Source organism: Puma concolor, chromosome D4, assembly GCF_028749965.1.
Source record: "Puma concolor isolate L17-30 chromosome D4, mPumCon1.1.hap2, whole genome shotgun sequence".
Lineage (NCBI taxonomy): Eukaryota > Metazoa > Chordata > Mammalia > Carnivora > Felidae > Puma > Puma concolor.
In genome coordinates this window covers 89,338,352-89,353,030 of record NC_141679.1, presented here as the reverse complement: position 1 = coordinate 89,353,030, position 14,679 = coordinate 89,338,352, and the positions used below count along the sequence as shown (strand labels likewise).

Sequence of the window (14,679 nt, the reverse complement as noted above, 5' to 3'; positions counted from 1 at the left end):
TGATCTGGTCTCAGCTTAAATGCCTCGTAGAACGGGGAGCTCACTGCTCAGCTCAGCTCATCCGGGACAGATGATACGGCTCCGAAACTTCTTTATTCCGCACGGACATGTGTTCTCACTGACCTTCCTCTGCCTGCAGGAGCCCCCACTACAGCTCTGAGAGCCGTACGACCCGAACCTCCGGGTTCTCGTGCACTCTGTCCTACCGCCCTCAAGGCGGAAGGGGACGCGCACATCCCCGTGCAAACAGCCCAGCTCTGTCACCCTGCTCACCATGCGCTCACGACTAGGCTCTAGGGTCACAGGTCTGCGTGAGAGACACCAGTCCCCTTCCTCCGTAGAAGGAACTCCCACCATCTCAGTCCAGAACCATCCCCAACACACCAGTGGGGGACTCGCTGGCCACCCCCCGCCCAGCCTGGGGCCCTCTCGTGCCTCCTGATGAAGTGCTCTCAGAAGTCAACCCCTCAGCATGGCCGCGGCCCGGCCCCGAGCCTGCTGCCTCCCACAGCGACAGTTCTGGCTAGATGCTCCCAGACGGGCTGTTGTTCGGGGCTCCGTGCCCCCAAGCCTTGGCACAGGCGGATCCCTCTGCCGGGCACACTCTTCCCGTACCCCATTACTCACTCACCCACACTCCTCCTGCAGGGCCATGCTCTGGAGATCAGCCTCCCTCCCCTGCTTGTTGCCCCCACGGCCGAGAGGCCCCACCCCTACAGCCACCTTATCGTGTCTGTCTGTCTGTCTGTCCACTCTCCTCTCCCTTGCTAGGACACACAGGCTCCCTGAGGGCGGGAGGAGCCCCAGAAGTTCAATACTGTTGCCAGACCCGGCTTGTGTCCAACCCTTCCCACAGGCCCCCGTATAAGCTTGCTGACCTCGTGCCCAAGCGCCTGAACGAACGCATCAGCTCTCGTAGACCGGAACCAGGGCCACCCTGGCTTGCAAGGCCACCCTCAAGTCACGTCTGCTCTGTCATAATCTAGGCTACAAGTGTCCCTGTGTCACAGCGAGCCAGAGTCTGCTTCCCCTCCCACTGCCCCGACCAGCCTGGGCAGGGGCGGGGCCTGGGTCAGGTTAGCAGAGCGCACTCGGGGAAGGTAGTGAGCTCCCTGTCGCGGGGAGGGGCAGGGTCTGCTGACTGTGGGGTTGTCAGGGAGCCAAGCCCTGTACCGGAGGAGCTACTGGCTTGGCGTCCAGTGACGTTGAGAGCCCGTGACCACACAGCCTTGCTGACACCATCGCCCAAGACTTGTCTGCCTTGCAATCTTGTGTCTTGAGCACGGCCACCTGTGGGACAGCGTGCAGAGGGCTCTCCTGCCTTGTCCCCCACCGGGCCCCCTCCCTCAGTCTGCACTGGCCACGCAGGGGCCGGAAGGCGGGGGTGTGTCACGGGTTGACTGGTGTCCCCCACAAGAGCCAGGTTGAAGCCCCAGCTCTCAGTACCCGAGAACGTGACCTTATTCGGAAACAGGTCTTTGTAGAAGTGATGGGGTTAGGATGGGATCAGAAGGGTGGGCCCTAATCTGATAGGACTGGTGTGGTATAAAAGGGAGGAATTTGGACACAGAGCGAGCCATGCCCGACGGCAGATGAGGGCCCCATAGAAACCCGGAGAGGCCTGGATGGACGCCTTCCTCGCCGCCCCCCCACCGGGGGAGCCCGGCCCCGCCCGCACCTCGGCCCTGGAATCGTGATACGACACACTTCTATGGCTGGAGCCACCAGGCCTGTGGCGCTGTGGGGCGGCGGTCCTGGCCAACGAAGACCCACAGGGGCCACCCAGGTGGGATCCACCCCGCTTTGCTAATGCGGGGTTTCCAGCCCTTTCCACCGCATTGCATGGTGACCTGTGCTCTGTGACCCGGGCCAGGGGTGATTGCCCTGAGCCTCAGGGTCAAGTCCGCCAAACTGCTCCCCCATAGACAGAAGATACACACGGACCCAAAGCACCCAGCTGCCTACACCCTGGTACCCGCTCCTGTGAATACCATTCGTCCTACTCAGACTGGACAGGCAGTGTGGACAGTGAGTGTGTCCGCTGCTCGCCTGCCTCTCCTGGGGGCGAAGCCTGCAACCACCCTGGTTTCCCGAGTCCCCTTTGCAGGTTCCCCCCGCCTCTGCCCAGCCCTCCCCAGCACCGTCCACCCATTGGCTCACCTTTCCTGTGGCGCCATGAGACACATACTTGGCTCCCTCCCGCTGGGCGATCTCCACTTGTTTCCGGGCAATGCAGGGCCTGGCGAGAGAGGTGCCCAGGAGGTAGCGGTCCTCGTACAGCGCGCTCGACTGGATGGCAGGCCAGATGAACTCCTCCACAAACTCCTTGCTGACGTCCTCGATGAACACCTACGGGGAGAGGAGCCCATGGAGTGAGGCTCGGCAAGGAGAGGGCCCAGCCAGATGACAGAGAGCCCTGTGTCTACGGCAGACTCTACTAATGGATCCTGGCCAGAGGCACCTCCACTTTACCTTCTGTTTATCTGTAGCAGACATCATTAATCAACCCTAGCACACAGTATTCTTACTCCCTTCCTGCACTCATGGCAGACATTGCTAATCAATCCTGATAGGCCATCTAGCTGAAACCTATGCGGACTTTACGTCCCTCCCAGCCCAACCTTCTGGGCCTGAGATGAAATTTGTTGTCACCTAAGATCTAAAGCAGTAGATAGGAGATAGTAATCCACAAAAGCTCTCAACTAGGGATGACTTTGCCCACCAGGAGCAGTGACAATAGCTGGAGATATTTTTGGTTCTCACACCGGTGGGTTGGGGGGGAGGGTTTCTGATATCTCACGGGCAAAGGCCAGGGATGCTGCTAGACATCCCAGAAACCTCAGGGCAGCCAGCTGCGTCCCAAGAGTGCCAAGGTTGAGAGGTCCCGATCTAAAGGAATGGTTCTCAGAGCATAGACCTCTGGACACCCTCAGGACCCTTTCAAGGAGACTGAGTGAGTGAAAAGATTTTTTTTTTATTTGAGAGAGAGAGAGAGAGAGAGAGAGAGAGAGAGCATGAGTTGGGGTGAGGGGGCAGAAGGAGAAAGAGAGAGAATCCTTAACAGGTGTTCTCCCAACTTGGGGCTTGATGCCACGACCCTGGATCATGACCGGAGCTGAAATCAAGAGTCAGATGTTCAACTGACTGAGCCACCCAGCGCCCCCGAAAGATTTTTTATGATGATGCTAAGCTGTCATTTGCCTTTTTCACTAGGGTTGGCGTTCACACTGGCACCTCAGCCCAAATCAAGGCAGAGACACCGCCACTGTGTTCCTAACGTCTTGTTTCCACCGCGATGATTTCACTTAAGAACGGTCTCAAAGCTGCAGCAAGGATGACTTCCGTTGAATCTCAAGCACAAAAGGTGAAATGCACATGAAGTCCTTCTGGTGCCTTCCAAAGCGAGTTACAAGCTGAAGTAGCCATTTTTTTTTCATGAAACATCGTTTTTACTTGAAAGCATGACAGACAAAACATGGTCTTTCAGACTGGAGTGTTTGACATTTTCACAAAAATGAAGTGACCTTGTTGTCACTTCAGGGAACACTTGAGTATTTGTTACCAATGAGAAAACTCAGGTTTTCCGGTAAAAGTTAGAATTACGGACAACGTCCAACTGAGAGCTTCCTAATATTTCCGTGGGTAGTGGTGAGATTGACAAATGCGACGTTTTGATATCTTATGATGAAATGTGCCAACATTTGGAAGATCTGCATAACTCAATGAAATAATGGTTTCCACATGATCAGTGGATGCATGATGTGACACAATCTTGCACAGACAAAAAAAATCCATCCAAAGTGCAAGATGGACAGGGTTTTTAAAAATGTATTTGTATTTTATTTATTTATTTATTTATTTATTTATTTGAGAGAGAGGGAGAGAGCGAGTGAGAGAGCACGCAAGCCAGAGTGAGGGGCAGAGGGAGAAGAAGAGAGAGAATCTTAAGCAGACTCCATGCACAGTGAGAAGACCCATGCGGGGCTCGATCCCATGACCCTGGGATCAGATGCTCAACTGACTGGACCACCAAGGCACTCCTGCACCAGTGGATTCTGATGCATGAAAAACTCATTGCTACAGGGTCAAGTTCCCCATCATACTAATCTTTAAGAAACCACCCCTTGCTGAGTTTAGGTGCAGTATCAGAAAATATCCCCAACTCTCTGAAAAGGCTATTAAAATATTCCTCTCTCCAACACCCGAAAAACAAATAATCCAGTGAAGAAATGGGCAAAAGACATGAACAGACACTTCTCCAAAGAAGACATCCAGGTGACCGACCGACACATGAAAAAATACTCAACATCACTCATCCTCAGGGAAATACAAATCTAAACCACACTGAGATACCCCCTCACACCTGTCAGAATGGCCAACATGAATAACTCAGGCAACAACAGATGTTGGCGAGGATGCGGAGAAAGAGGGTCTCTTTCGCATTGTTGGTGGCAATGCAAGCTGGGGCAGCCACTCTGGAGAACAGTATGGAGGTTCCTCAAAAAACTAAAAATAGAACTGCCCTATGACCCAGCAATTATACTACTAGGCATTTATCCAAGGGATACAGGTGTGCTGTTTCGAAGGGACGCATGCACCCCCACGTTTATAGCAGCACTCTCGACAACAGCCAAAGGACGGAAAGAGCCCAAATGGCCATCGATGGATGAATGGATAAAGAAGATGTGGTATATATAGACAATGGAGTATTACTCGGCAATCAAAAAGAATGAAGTCTTGCCATTTACAACTACGTGGATGGAACTGAAGGGTATTATGCTAAGCGAAATTAGTCTGAGAAAGACAAATATCATATGACTTCACTCATATGAGGCCTTTAAGAGACAAAACAGTTGAACATAAGGGAAGGGAAGCAAAAATAATATAAAAACAGGGAGGGGGACAAAACAGAAGAGACTCATAAATACGGAGAACAAACTGAGGGTTACTGAAAGGGGTGTGGGGGGGGGGATGGGCGAAATGGGTCAAGGGCACTAAGGAATCTACTCCTGAAATCATTGTTGCACTATATGCTAACTAATTTGGACGTAAATTTTAAAAAATAAAAAATAAAATAAAATAAAATAAAATATTCCTCTCTCTTCCAGGGCTACATTCATGAGGCCGTATTTTCTTCACAATGTCAACCAAAACAACACATCGCAAAATGAATGGAGACACAGCTGTAAGAATCCACCTGTCTTCTGCTAAACCAGACATGAAAGAGATTTATAAAAATGCAACATCCACAATGCTGCTTTCACCAAACGTTTTTGTTTTGGAAATGGTTATTTTTCTGAGGTAAAAATGTCACTGATGTTAACATAGGATGTGTTTAATATTGGTCTTTTAAAGTGGGTTACTGTGTTTAATTTCAGCTTTTATTTATAACGTCGTATCAGTAGATGTAATCCACAAAACTATGGGGCACTCAAGTATTTTCAAGAGTGGAAAATGGTCATGGGGTTCTTTATATTATATTTGCAACTTCCTGTGAGCCTATATTTAGCTTAAAATGAAACCATTTCGTGGGGGGAAGCGCCTGGGTGGCTCGGTCAGGTAAGCACCCGACTTTGGCTCAGGTCATGATCTCACAGTCTGTGGGTTCGAGCCCCGCGTCGGGCCCTGTGCTGACAGCTCAGAGCCTGGAGCCTGCTTCCGAGTCTGTGTCTCCCTCTCTCTCTGCCCCTCCCCTGCTTGTGCTCTGTCTGTCTCTCTCTCAAAAATAAATAAGCATTAAAAAATAATTTAAAAAAAAAGAAACTATTTTTTTTTTAAATGACTCAAAGAATGAAGGAAAATGAAAATTAAACGAAAAGCAATGAGACTATACCCTGATGGTATGGGCAAGAAATTCCCACTCCAATTCCAAGTACATAAAAATAGTTGGGATCCTCAGAGAACAAGGTTAAAAATGATCTAGAGTAATGAATTAAGGACAGATCTTTACACAAAAGCCCAACTCATGTGAAGGCCCCGCTCATCTTCAACACTCAAGTGTTCTTATCCCACCTTCTGGGTTCCTGCTCAGACAACCCCTCTCCTCTCTGAGACATGAGGGAGATCCAGTTTTAGGCCTGAGGCCAGTGATGGGATATGGGACTCCTGCATTATTTTAATGTGCAAATTGAACTCTTTGTACGTGCCAGGCTCCTTTTTAGGTTCTGAGAACCCCAAGGAAGTGCCCTGCAGAGGGGACCAGTTCCGACCAAGCAGGTGAACTGATGGCTTTTCACACCACCCCTGCTGTGTCCCCTGCCCACTTGCCCAAGTGAAGGGGTGAGGGTACCAGAGACGGCCCCGGGGAGCAGCTCAGACTTTACACTGTGAGCCTGTGTGAGCAGGGACCATGTTGGCCCTGTTTACTACATGGGCTCCACACCCAACAGAGGGCCTGCCTGCCACGTGATTAGATGCTCAATCAGGGCACCGAAGTCAACTGGGATTTTCTGATTCTGTTGAATGGATGGAATGATGGACAGAGATAGAAGAGGAATGGACAGGTAGATGGACGAAGGATGGATGAGAGAATGGGTAGATAGATGGACGGATGAATGGATGGATCGTTGATGGGGGGATGGATGAATGGACGGATGGAAGAAGGTTGGCTGGATGGGGCGATACATGAGTGAATGGATGGCCGGCTGGCTGGATGATGGTTGGACGGATGGATAGATGAGTGAATCATGGGTGGAGGGACAGAGGCATAAAGGAGGGATGGGCAGGCAGAGCGACGGATGGAGAAGAGGAAGACAGGAGGGCAGGGGGGATGAGGACGTGGTGGGAAGGTGGGTAGGGGAGGCAGGGAGATGATGGCATCCACACACCTGAAAACAGAAGGAATCGAGCCCATACTCTTGGAAGCGAGAGGACCCAACTGAAAAGGATGCAGGGGACAAGGAACCCTGAGGCAGCCATGCCCACTGCTGCCTCCACCAGGTCAAAACCCCACTTCCAACCCCAAATCCTGCCGCCACTTGGTACCTTTTTGGCCCCGAGCTTCAGCGCCTTCTTCCTGGCTTCTTCAAAGTCTTCCTTCTGGCCGATGTTGGCCTGAGAAACAGCAGCAGAGAGGCCTAATCAGCCCGGGGGCACGAAGGAGAGCTGGAGAAGAATTTCAGCCCCTTCTCCCCCTGCCAAAGCTGTCTACAACACCCCTCAAATGGAGGTGGCTCTCACTTACCAGGTGACTGTGAGCGAGACGCTTCTCTCCCTGGGCCTCACCCTCCCCTACCTGAATGACAAGGGGACCGGGCGCTCTTAGGTATCTTGACTTCAACTGCAAACCAGTCACTCCTGGCAACGGCTGAACTTTTGTCTATGTGGAGCACTGTCCTCGCTTCCTCTGGGACCAGAAACTTCTTTTCGGGGGCCTCTTTCCATAGGAATGGAGGGGAGCAAATCACGTCCCCTGCTCAAGGTAGGGATACGCCCATGATCCAAGCCTAGTCAGTCAGAACCCTTCAGCCACTGCAGGAGTCTATGATCTTTGCAGACTTCCTGGGTGCTGACAAGGGGCTTCCGGAAACAGGAAGACGGTGTGCCTTCCATGGTCCCCGCTGCAGGCCAGAGCCCACGGCCCCTTGCAGGCAGGCTGGCCGGGTCACACCGCCAAGCTCATTTCTGGCGTCCCCCGCTCCGGTCAGCCGCATACAGCTGGCCTCCTCGGTGCCCTGTGGGGCACCCCAGACCTGGGGACACCACGGATGTTCATTTTACCGGGGAAGAAAGGGAGGCAGAACAGCAAAAAGTGTTTGCCTACAGTTGACAGGCTTAGGGAGGGGAAGCTGGGCTCGGGGGCAGTGAGAGCGAGCTCACGGACAGCAGGACAAACGGGTAGAAAGACGGACACACTGCGAGCCTCCTTACCAGGTAGGCGATGACGTCATAGCCTTGTTCCTTCAGCCACACGAGAATGCAGGAGGTGTCCAGGCCGCCACTGTAGGCCAGAACCACGGAGCCTTTGCTGGACATCTCGTCTGGGGGAGGGGGAGGTTGTCATGGAGGAAGGAGAGTGACTCAGAACCAGCCCATCCCAACCGGCCAGCAGCCCCCACTTTGGCCTTGGGCAGCCTCAGCGCTCCCTCACCAGGTAGACGAGGTGCCTGAGGCTGAGCTGTTGGGACGGGGCCAGGATGCTCTGGAGACTTGGGCGGGGCTTTGGCCCCAAGCCTTGGGCAGCTCAGAGATTGCCAGGCATGGCCCTGGGGGGCCTCACGTGGCTCACCCCCCACCCCTACCGTGACCCGCTGTTGTGTCCGTTGGGGCGGCAGACCCTGGGGCTCAGACAGGTGAGCAGCTGGCTCAAGGTCACAGAGCTCGTCCCAGCATGCAATGCTGCCTCCCAGCAGAACAGGATGCTAGGGTGCAGAGTCCCTGCCTCCACGTACCCCGTCCCCCCCCACCTGGTGCCCTAGCGAGCCCTCGCACATTGGGAGTTTAGACTCTTTTCAAACGCGCCTCAGTGATCAGCTGCTCCAGGATACAGACGGAGACACTGAGGTCCAGAGAAGGAAGGAGACGGGCGGAGGGAGTTCCTTCCTGGAGTTAAAAAAGATAGATCTGTCCCTCTGCAGCAGGGACAGATGCGTCCCGCCTTATCTGTCTCCTCAGCTACACTGAGGCACCAGAGACCCCTGTGTCCTTGTCTTTGCAGCCACTGTTTCTTCCATCCGGGAGGCTCTCCCTAAGCCTTTGGGCCGTTAGGACCTGCCCTGTGTCCCCCGGCACTCTCCACGAGGTCCCGAGACTAAATGCTGTTATCATGCCCGCTTTGCTAATGAGGAAGCTGAGGGTCGCGGAGGTGGGGTCATTTGCTGGAGGTCATACGGTCAGCAGGCAGCAGGCCCAGATTTGGACCCAAACCATCTGGTCCCAGCCTCCCTGGACGTGGCCCTGGCATCCTGCATTTGTAGGGGGGATTCTTGTGTCTGGTGAGAGGCGTTCCCACTGGAGTCTGACCAAAGTCAGGGCCTTTATTAGGCACTGTTGGGAAAAGCCGTGGACGCCCCTCCGCAGGAGGGAGCCCACAAGGGGCACCCCATCATCACGACCACGAAGATGCAGGCTCCCGTGTACTGAAAACTTCCCCTGTGCCTGGGCCTGGAAGTCCAGGGAGGAGATGTGCTGGCCCAGTCACCCAGCCCTGCGCAGCAGAGCCTGGACAGGGCCCGACCGTGACACTAGAACACGCATCCTGTGTGCAGACCCCTGGCCAGCCCCAGGGCTCGCACACCTGCGGCCCTTGGCACACGGAAGGGAGAACACCTCATGGACAAGTGCGGTTGGGGGGGTTTCTGACGGATGCAGACGACTTCTGCCTCCACTGGGCATTCGACCGCCTGCCAGGCCCTGTCCCCAGCCCGGCTTGCTGGTGACTCAGCAGACCCTGACCCTGGGGCCCAGGGATGGTGCTCATGGCAAGAGCAGACCATCAAAACCGGAGGGAAGGAGGGGCGCCTGGGTGGCTCAGTCGGTTGAGCATCTGACTTCGGCTCAGGTCATGATCCCGCGGTTCGTGGGTTCGAGCCCCGCGTCGGGCTCTGTGCTGCCGGCTCGGAGCCTGGAGCCCGCTTCGGATTCTGGGTCTCCCTCTCTCTCTGCCCCTCCCCCGCTCGCGCTCTGTCTCTCTCTCAAAAAATAAACATGAAAAAAAAATATTTCTTTTTTAATGGAGGGAAGGAGGCAGGAAGGACTCAGAAAGTACCTTGGATGGGACGTGCGGCTTCCCGGCTTCTGGAACCCGACTTCACGGCTCGGCGAACCACTCTGCAAAAGCGAAAGCTATTTCAGCCGTCTGGAACGGCAGTCCAGGTGAAGCCAGAGACCCTGAACCGGGCCTCTCCGGCTGGTCCCCACAATCCACATAAATGAACATGCCCGTCATGTGCGGAGCCTTCCCTTTGTGTTGTCTCCATTTTCGAGACGGGAAAACTGAGGCTCAGGTTAAGGAGCTTGCTCAAGGCCTTGCTTGGCTGGTTAAGTGGCAGAGCCGGGACTCAACCCCAGAGCAGCTGGGCCCCAGAAGCCCCCTGCTGGAAGGCACAAGGCCCAGGGAAGGGAACCGCTGGGGCCAGGTGTGGTCTGGGAAGCCACAGGTGGCTCAGACACCCTGGCGTGGCTGGGGTGGGCTCAAGACAGGAACAGGTGATGCAAGGCCAAGACGGTGGGCGCCGGAGTAAGGGAGAGGGAGCCCCACGGAGACAGACAGACTGTGCCCGCCCCCCTCTGCCCCGTGGTCCCATCACGGCACAGGCACGCTGCATTCTAATTGTACCTCCACTCCCATAACTGTGAGCTCCACGAGGACAGGGACCATCTCACGGACAGTGCCTGGCACCTGGCAGGCCCTCAGAACGACGCTTCTCTTCTGTCCAGTGGCCAGTTCCTTGCCCGTAAGAGGAGGGTTAAGTCCCCCCAAAGCCTAGAATTCTATGCACGCGCTCATCCAGAAACTGGCGCGCGCCCCTCCTGCCTGCCAGGCTGTGTGCCTGCATGCCCACCGAGGACCTTGGCCCCGAGGTCTGAGCTGTGTGAGTTGGGGGCGGGAGATGGGCAGAGGAGCAGGAAGGGGGGGTACAGTCCAGTGAGTACCCACTATGGGTAAAGCACAGGGGCTGGGTCCTCCAGACCTGGGCTCAGGCTGCTTCAGCTGCTCGTCTGCTAAATGGGGGTGAGAAGAGCCCACCAGTCCACAGGGCGACAGTGAGGATTCAGTGAGATGCTGGGGCGGGGGAGGGGGGGTAGGTGGGGAGGAGCCAGAGTTGGGCACCAAGCTAGACTCCCCTTACCACGGCCACGGCTAACCTCAGGCCAGTCCCTCACTCTCCAGGGCTCAGTCTAGCCATCGGCACTACCTGGAAGCTGTTCTGGTTCTGATACCCCAGGACCCTGGGATGCCTGCCTGGGGGGGTTGTCTAGCAAACCCTCGTCCCCACCCCACCCTCCATGAAGGGCCCAGGGCAGTCTCCTGCCCCCCTCCCCAGCTCCCAGGCACGTGCCCATTGCCAAGAAGATCCGTGTTTCCCCACTCCCACGCCAGACCTGACACCCTTCCCCGGAAGACAGACACCTTGGGAGGAGGGAAGAAGGTGGCCTCATGCCAAGATGCCTACCAGCCTGGTCTGAGTTGCCCAGGCAGGTGGCATTCTCTGTGGCCCCAGCCCGGGCCACCCCACCAGCTTCCCATGCACCTGCTAGGCCAGCCTTGGATACTTCCTCAATTCTAATGAAACCCGTGGGCTCCTAAACGTCAAAGCTGGAAGGATGACAAGAGCAGATACTCTGTTCGGTGCCACACAGGTGCCATTTCAAGGTGGAGACTATTCCTAAAAATTAATTATACCAGCTATCACTACCACGTGGGGCTCAGAAAAGGTCAACTACTTGCCCGGGTCTCAGGTTGCCAGATGCCAGAACTGGGACTGAAGCCTAGGCTGAATGCAGACCACAGATCGCCTCCCCCTCACTTTTGTCTTCCAGAAACCAAAACCCCCAATGAAGCATCACCAACCAGTAGTATATTTCTCTGTGAGTCAGGGATACAGCCTGGCGAATGTTCTTCTGGAACCCCTCCCTCACATTCTAACTCTGCTGATCTGGGTTCGTTAGAGTTTTTTTTAAAAACCCTAGCTCCGCCTGAGCCGGAAGAATTCTCTCTGACTTTGGGGTTTCCTCATTCTTGGGTTTGGAGGTCCTATCACTTTGGGGCCCTCTTTTGTGTCTGACAGAGCTAGGCTGCAATTCCACACTTTGACCAGGAGGTGCCGCTGTCGGGTTTCAGCCCGACCATCCACTTGATGGGCTCGGCTCATCTGTCTGCGCATCCTTGGTAAGACAGTGAGTGATTTTCTTCCCAATTGACAGAGGGAGAAGCTGAGGTCAAGGGGCTTGTCCTAGGCTAGACAATGAGCTGGCTCTCAGCAGCGGGATTCCTGGGGCCTGAGAATCAAATCGGGAACACTGGCTTTCTCGGGGACAGTGGCACTCCAGCAAACATCTTCCACCCAGGGTTAGGGGTCACTGGGGAGTCTGCCGTGGCTGGGAAGGTTGAGTCTCTACTTCTGGTGAAAAGCCCCTGAGACAGGTGGTAGGGAGACTAAGCAGATCTCACCAGACTCTGGTAAAAGACAGGCAAACTTCTAAGAGCATTTGGAGCACATGGAGGAGAGTGCATTCATTCATTCGTTGATCCTACCAATAATATTACAAAGCCTGTTGGGTACATGGCCTACCCCCAAGTCTGGGGAGGGCGCCTCCCCAAGTCTGGGCCGGCGAGCGAGGGGGGGGGGGGGGAACGCACCAGGGCCTGGAAGATCAACCCTTCCCAAAGTGTTACAGCAGAGCTCAGAGGCTTAGACTGTGAATTCCAATGAGTTTCTTTCCACATGGGCGCCCACAGGCAAGGCACTCTCTTCAGGGGCTCTGTGCTCCAATAAAGGCATCTGGCTGTCCTGGCTCGCCTCCCAGGACCCATGAGGCTAAGAAGAAATGGGACCTGGGAAAGTGCTTGCACAGCAGGTAAGTCTGGGCCTGGCTCCCCTCCGTGAGTCAGACTCCTGGGGCCCCAGGCCAGGGGAAATGGCTACCATCACAGCCAAGCGACCACAAAGCCCAGAGCAGGCAGCCAGTTGATGCGGCCCATGTGAGTCCTCGGGGGAACTTGGACTATACAGAGTGGGGGCCTCCCTGCTCTGCCCCACCCGGTGCCTGGCCCAGGGTCTAGGTGCTCAGTGGGCAGCCTGCATCACTCAACTTGTACTGAGCGGAAGAAGTGCTTCTCAGCACAGCGCACAGATGGCTCCAACTGGGACAGGTCCCCACCCCGCCCCCTGGCTCCCCTGCTTGGGCTCTGAGAGGGGGGATGGAAGGAGGGAAGCGTTTGTAGGATGAAGATTCCTCCCGCCCTACCCATCCATTCCTCTTGTGGCTCTTTCTGTCTACGGTCTCCTCACTAGAAGCTTCGTAGGAGGGTAGAGATCTGGTCTCCGGTCTCATGTCCCCTGTATGGCACGCGGTGAGGCATGCCCCAGACAGTTACTGAGTGAATGGACCCAGCCACAGTTCTCAACAGTCTACAGAGATTGCCCCACCGTCTTACTGCTTCCTGAGCGCTGAGCCTGTGCCAGCTCTGACAGACGGAGAAACTGAGGCTTGGGAAGCTGGCAGCTGACCCAAGGTCTCACCCGGTCGTGCCTGCCTTCAGGGCTTGGCTCTGCTGGCTCCAGAATCTGCCCTGTTACCAGCCGTGGGCTGGGAAGGAAAGATCAAAGCCCAGGGCCTATTTGATCCGACCCTGGGGAAAGAACAGGTTTGTTCCTGCCTGACTCTGTGCAAGCTCCGGGCCGCGATGCCCCGGAGGAGACGCCCCCACTGCGCAGAAAGGAACACTGAGGTGGCGGGTCACGGGACCTCCTCAGGAAGAGCCCTGGCGGGATGGGAGAGGAGTTTCCTCCATTTCACAATGACCCTCCCTCTCCGGAGGGCGCAGCCGCCCAAGGGGCCAAAGGCAACAGCAACCCGGACGGCGGACATTTCCTGCAGGGCGGCCCCTCCCACAGCCCCGGAGTCCAGTGCCAGCCAGAAACCGGGCATCGTGAACCGGCGCGGCCACCGCCCCCAGCCCTCGGGCGGAGAAGGCTAATAGGTTTCAGGAGGCAGAGACTGACGCCCCCTGCGGGGGAAGGAGCGCAGTCACAACCAAGACTCCGCGTCCCGCTGCCCTTCTGCCCGCGGTAAACTGAGGCTCGGGGCTGTGGGAGGGGCCCATGCGCCCAAGGCCTGGGGAGAGGGGCAGAGGTCGGGCGGGAACTCAGGTTTCACGCAGAGAAAGGGAGGCGGAGACAGAGACCGGGGCAGGAGGGGGAGGTCAGAGAAGGGGTGAGAGAATCCGGACCCCACCCCACCCTCTGGACTCCCAAGGTCTCCATCTGGGGGGGTCCGGCATAGAGGAAGCTGGGCTAGACACGGGGAATCTAGAAAAGACCTCGGCCCGCAAAGGGGACACATAACCTGACCTGCCGCCCCCCCCCCCGCATTGTCCGAGACACGCGCCCCGGCCCCACCCTCGAAGGACGGAAGCCCCGGCGTCGCTCTCCTGCCCTCCCGTCCAGGTGCGAGCGCAGGGCGCTTGGCCACTCGGGGCCGACTTCTGCTCCCGCCTGCACGGGCGACCGGAGCGCGGTCCCCTCGGCCTCCTCGGCTCGCTGTCGGCGGGACCCCGGGGGCAGGGTGTCCTAGGCCAGGGGGTGGGAGCGGAGTCTCGGGCCGGGGGCTCCTTACCGTGGCCCGGGCGGCGGTGGCGGGCGGCGGAGCAGGGCCGGCTGCGTGGCGCATCCCGGGTTATAAACACCCGGCCCGGGGGCAGGGCCCGGGACCAGGGACACGTGGGGGGGGGGGGGGGAGGGAACGCGCGCGACAGGCCCCGCCCCCGGGCCCGGCCCCCACGCAGAGCTGCTCGGCGGCCGCGGCCACCTGCAGGTGGGCGGGGCCCGGTCCCTCCCTCCCTCCTTCCTTGTCCGCCCCCGCCCCGCCCCCCGGGGCGGCACGTTCTCCCGAGGGCGCACGCGCCCAGGTTCCTCTCGCCCTGACCCTCGGGCAGGCGGCCCCTCGGGGCGCGGCAGTGGCTGGAACGCGGGCAACTGGCAGGGTGACCACGGCCGGCGGTCCTGCCAGAGGCTT

At 56.7% G+C, this 14,679-nt stretch overlaps 1 protein-coding gene across 2 annotated transcripts in view; it reads right to left on the bottom strand.

Annotated features, from left to right (window-relative positions):
- The window catches only part of ASS1 (argininosuccinate synthase 1), a 51,998-nt gene extending 37,628 nt beyond the window's left edge, over positions 1–14,370 (bottom strand). Inside the window, exons 1-5 of one of the 2 annotated variants that reach the window (XM_086684284.1) lie at positions 14,281–14,370; positions 9,707–9,768; positions 7,870–7,979; positions 6,985–7,053; positions 2,161–2,349 (exon numbers count right to left, since the gene is read on the bottom strand). In XM_086684284.1, coding sequence (XP_086540410.1) covers positions 2,161–2,349; positions 6,985–7,053; positions 7,870–7,974 — 363 coding nt within the window. In that variant the 5' untranslated portion in view covers positions 7,975–7,979; positions 9,707–9,768; positions 14,281–14,370. The remainder of the gene's footprint in view (positions 1–2,160; positions 2,350–6,984; positions 7,054–7,869; positions 7,980–9,706; positions 9,769–14,280) is intronic. The other variant, XM_086684283.1, reaches the window with a different exon arrangement.
- Positions 14,371–14,679: the final 309 nt, after the last annotated feature.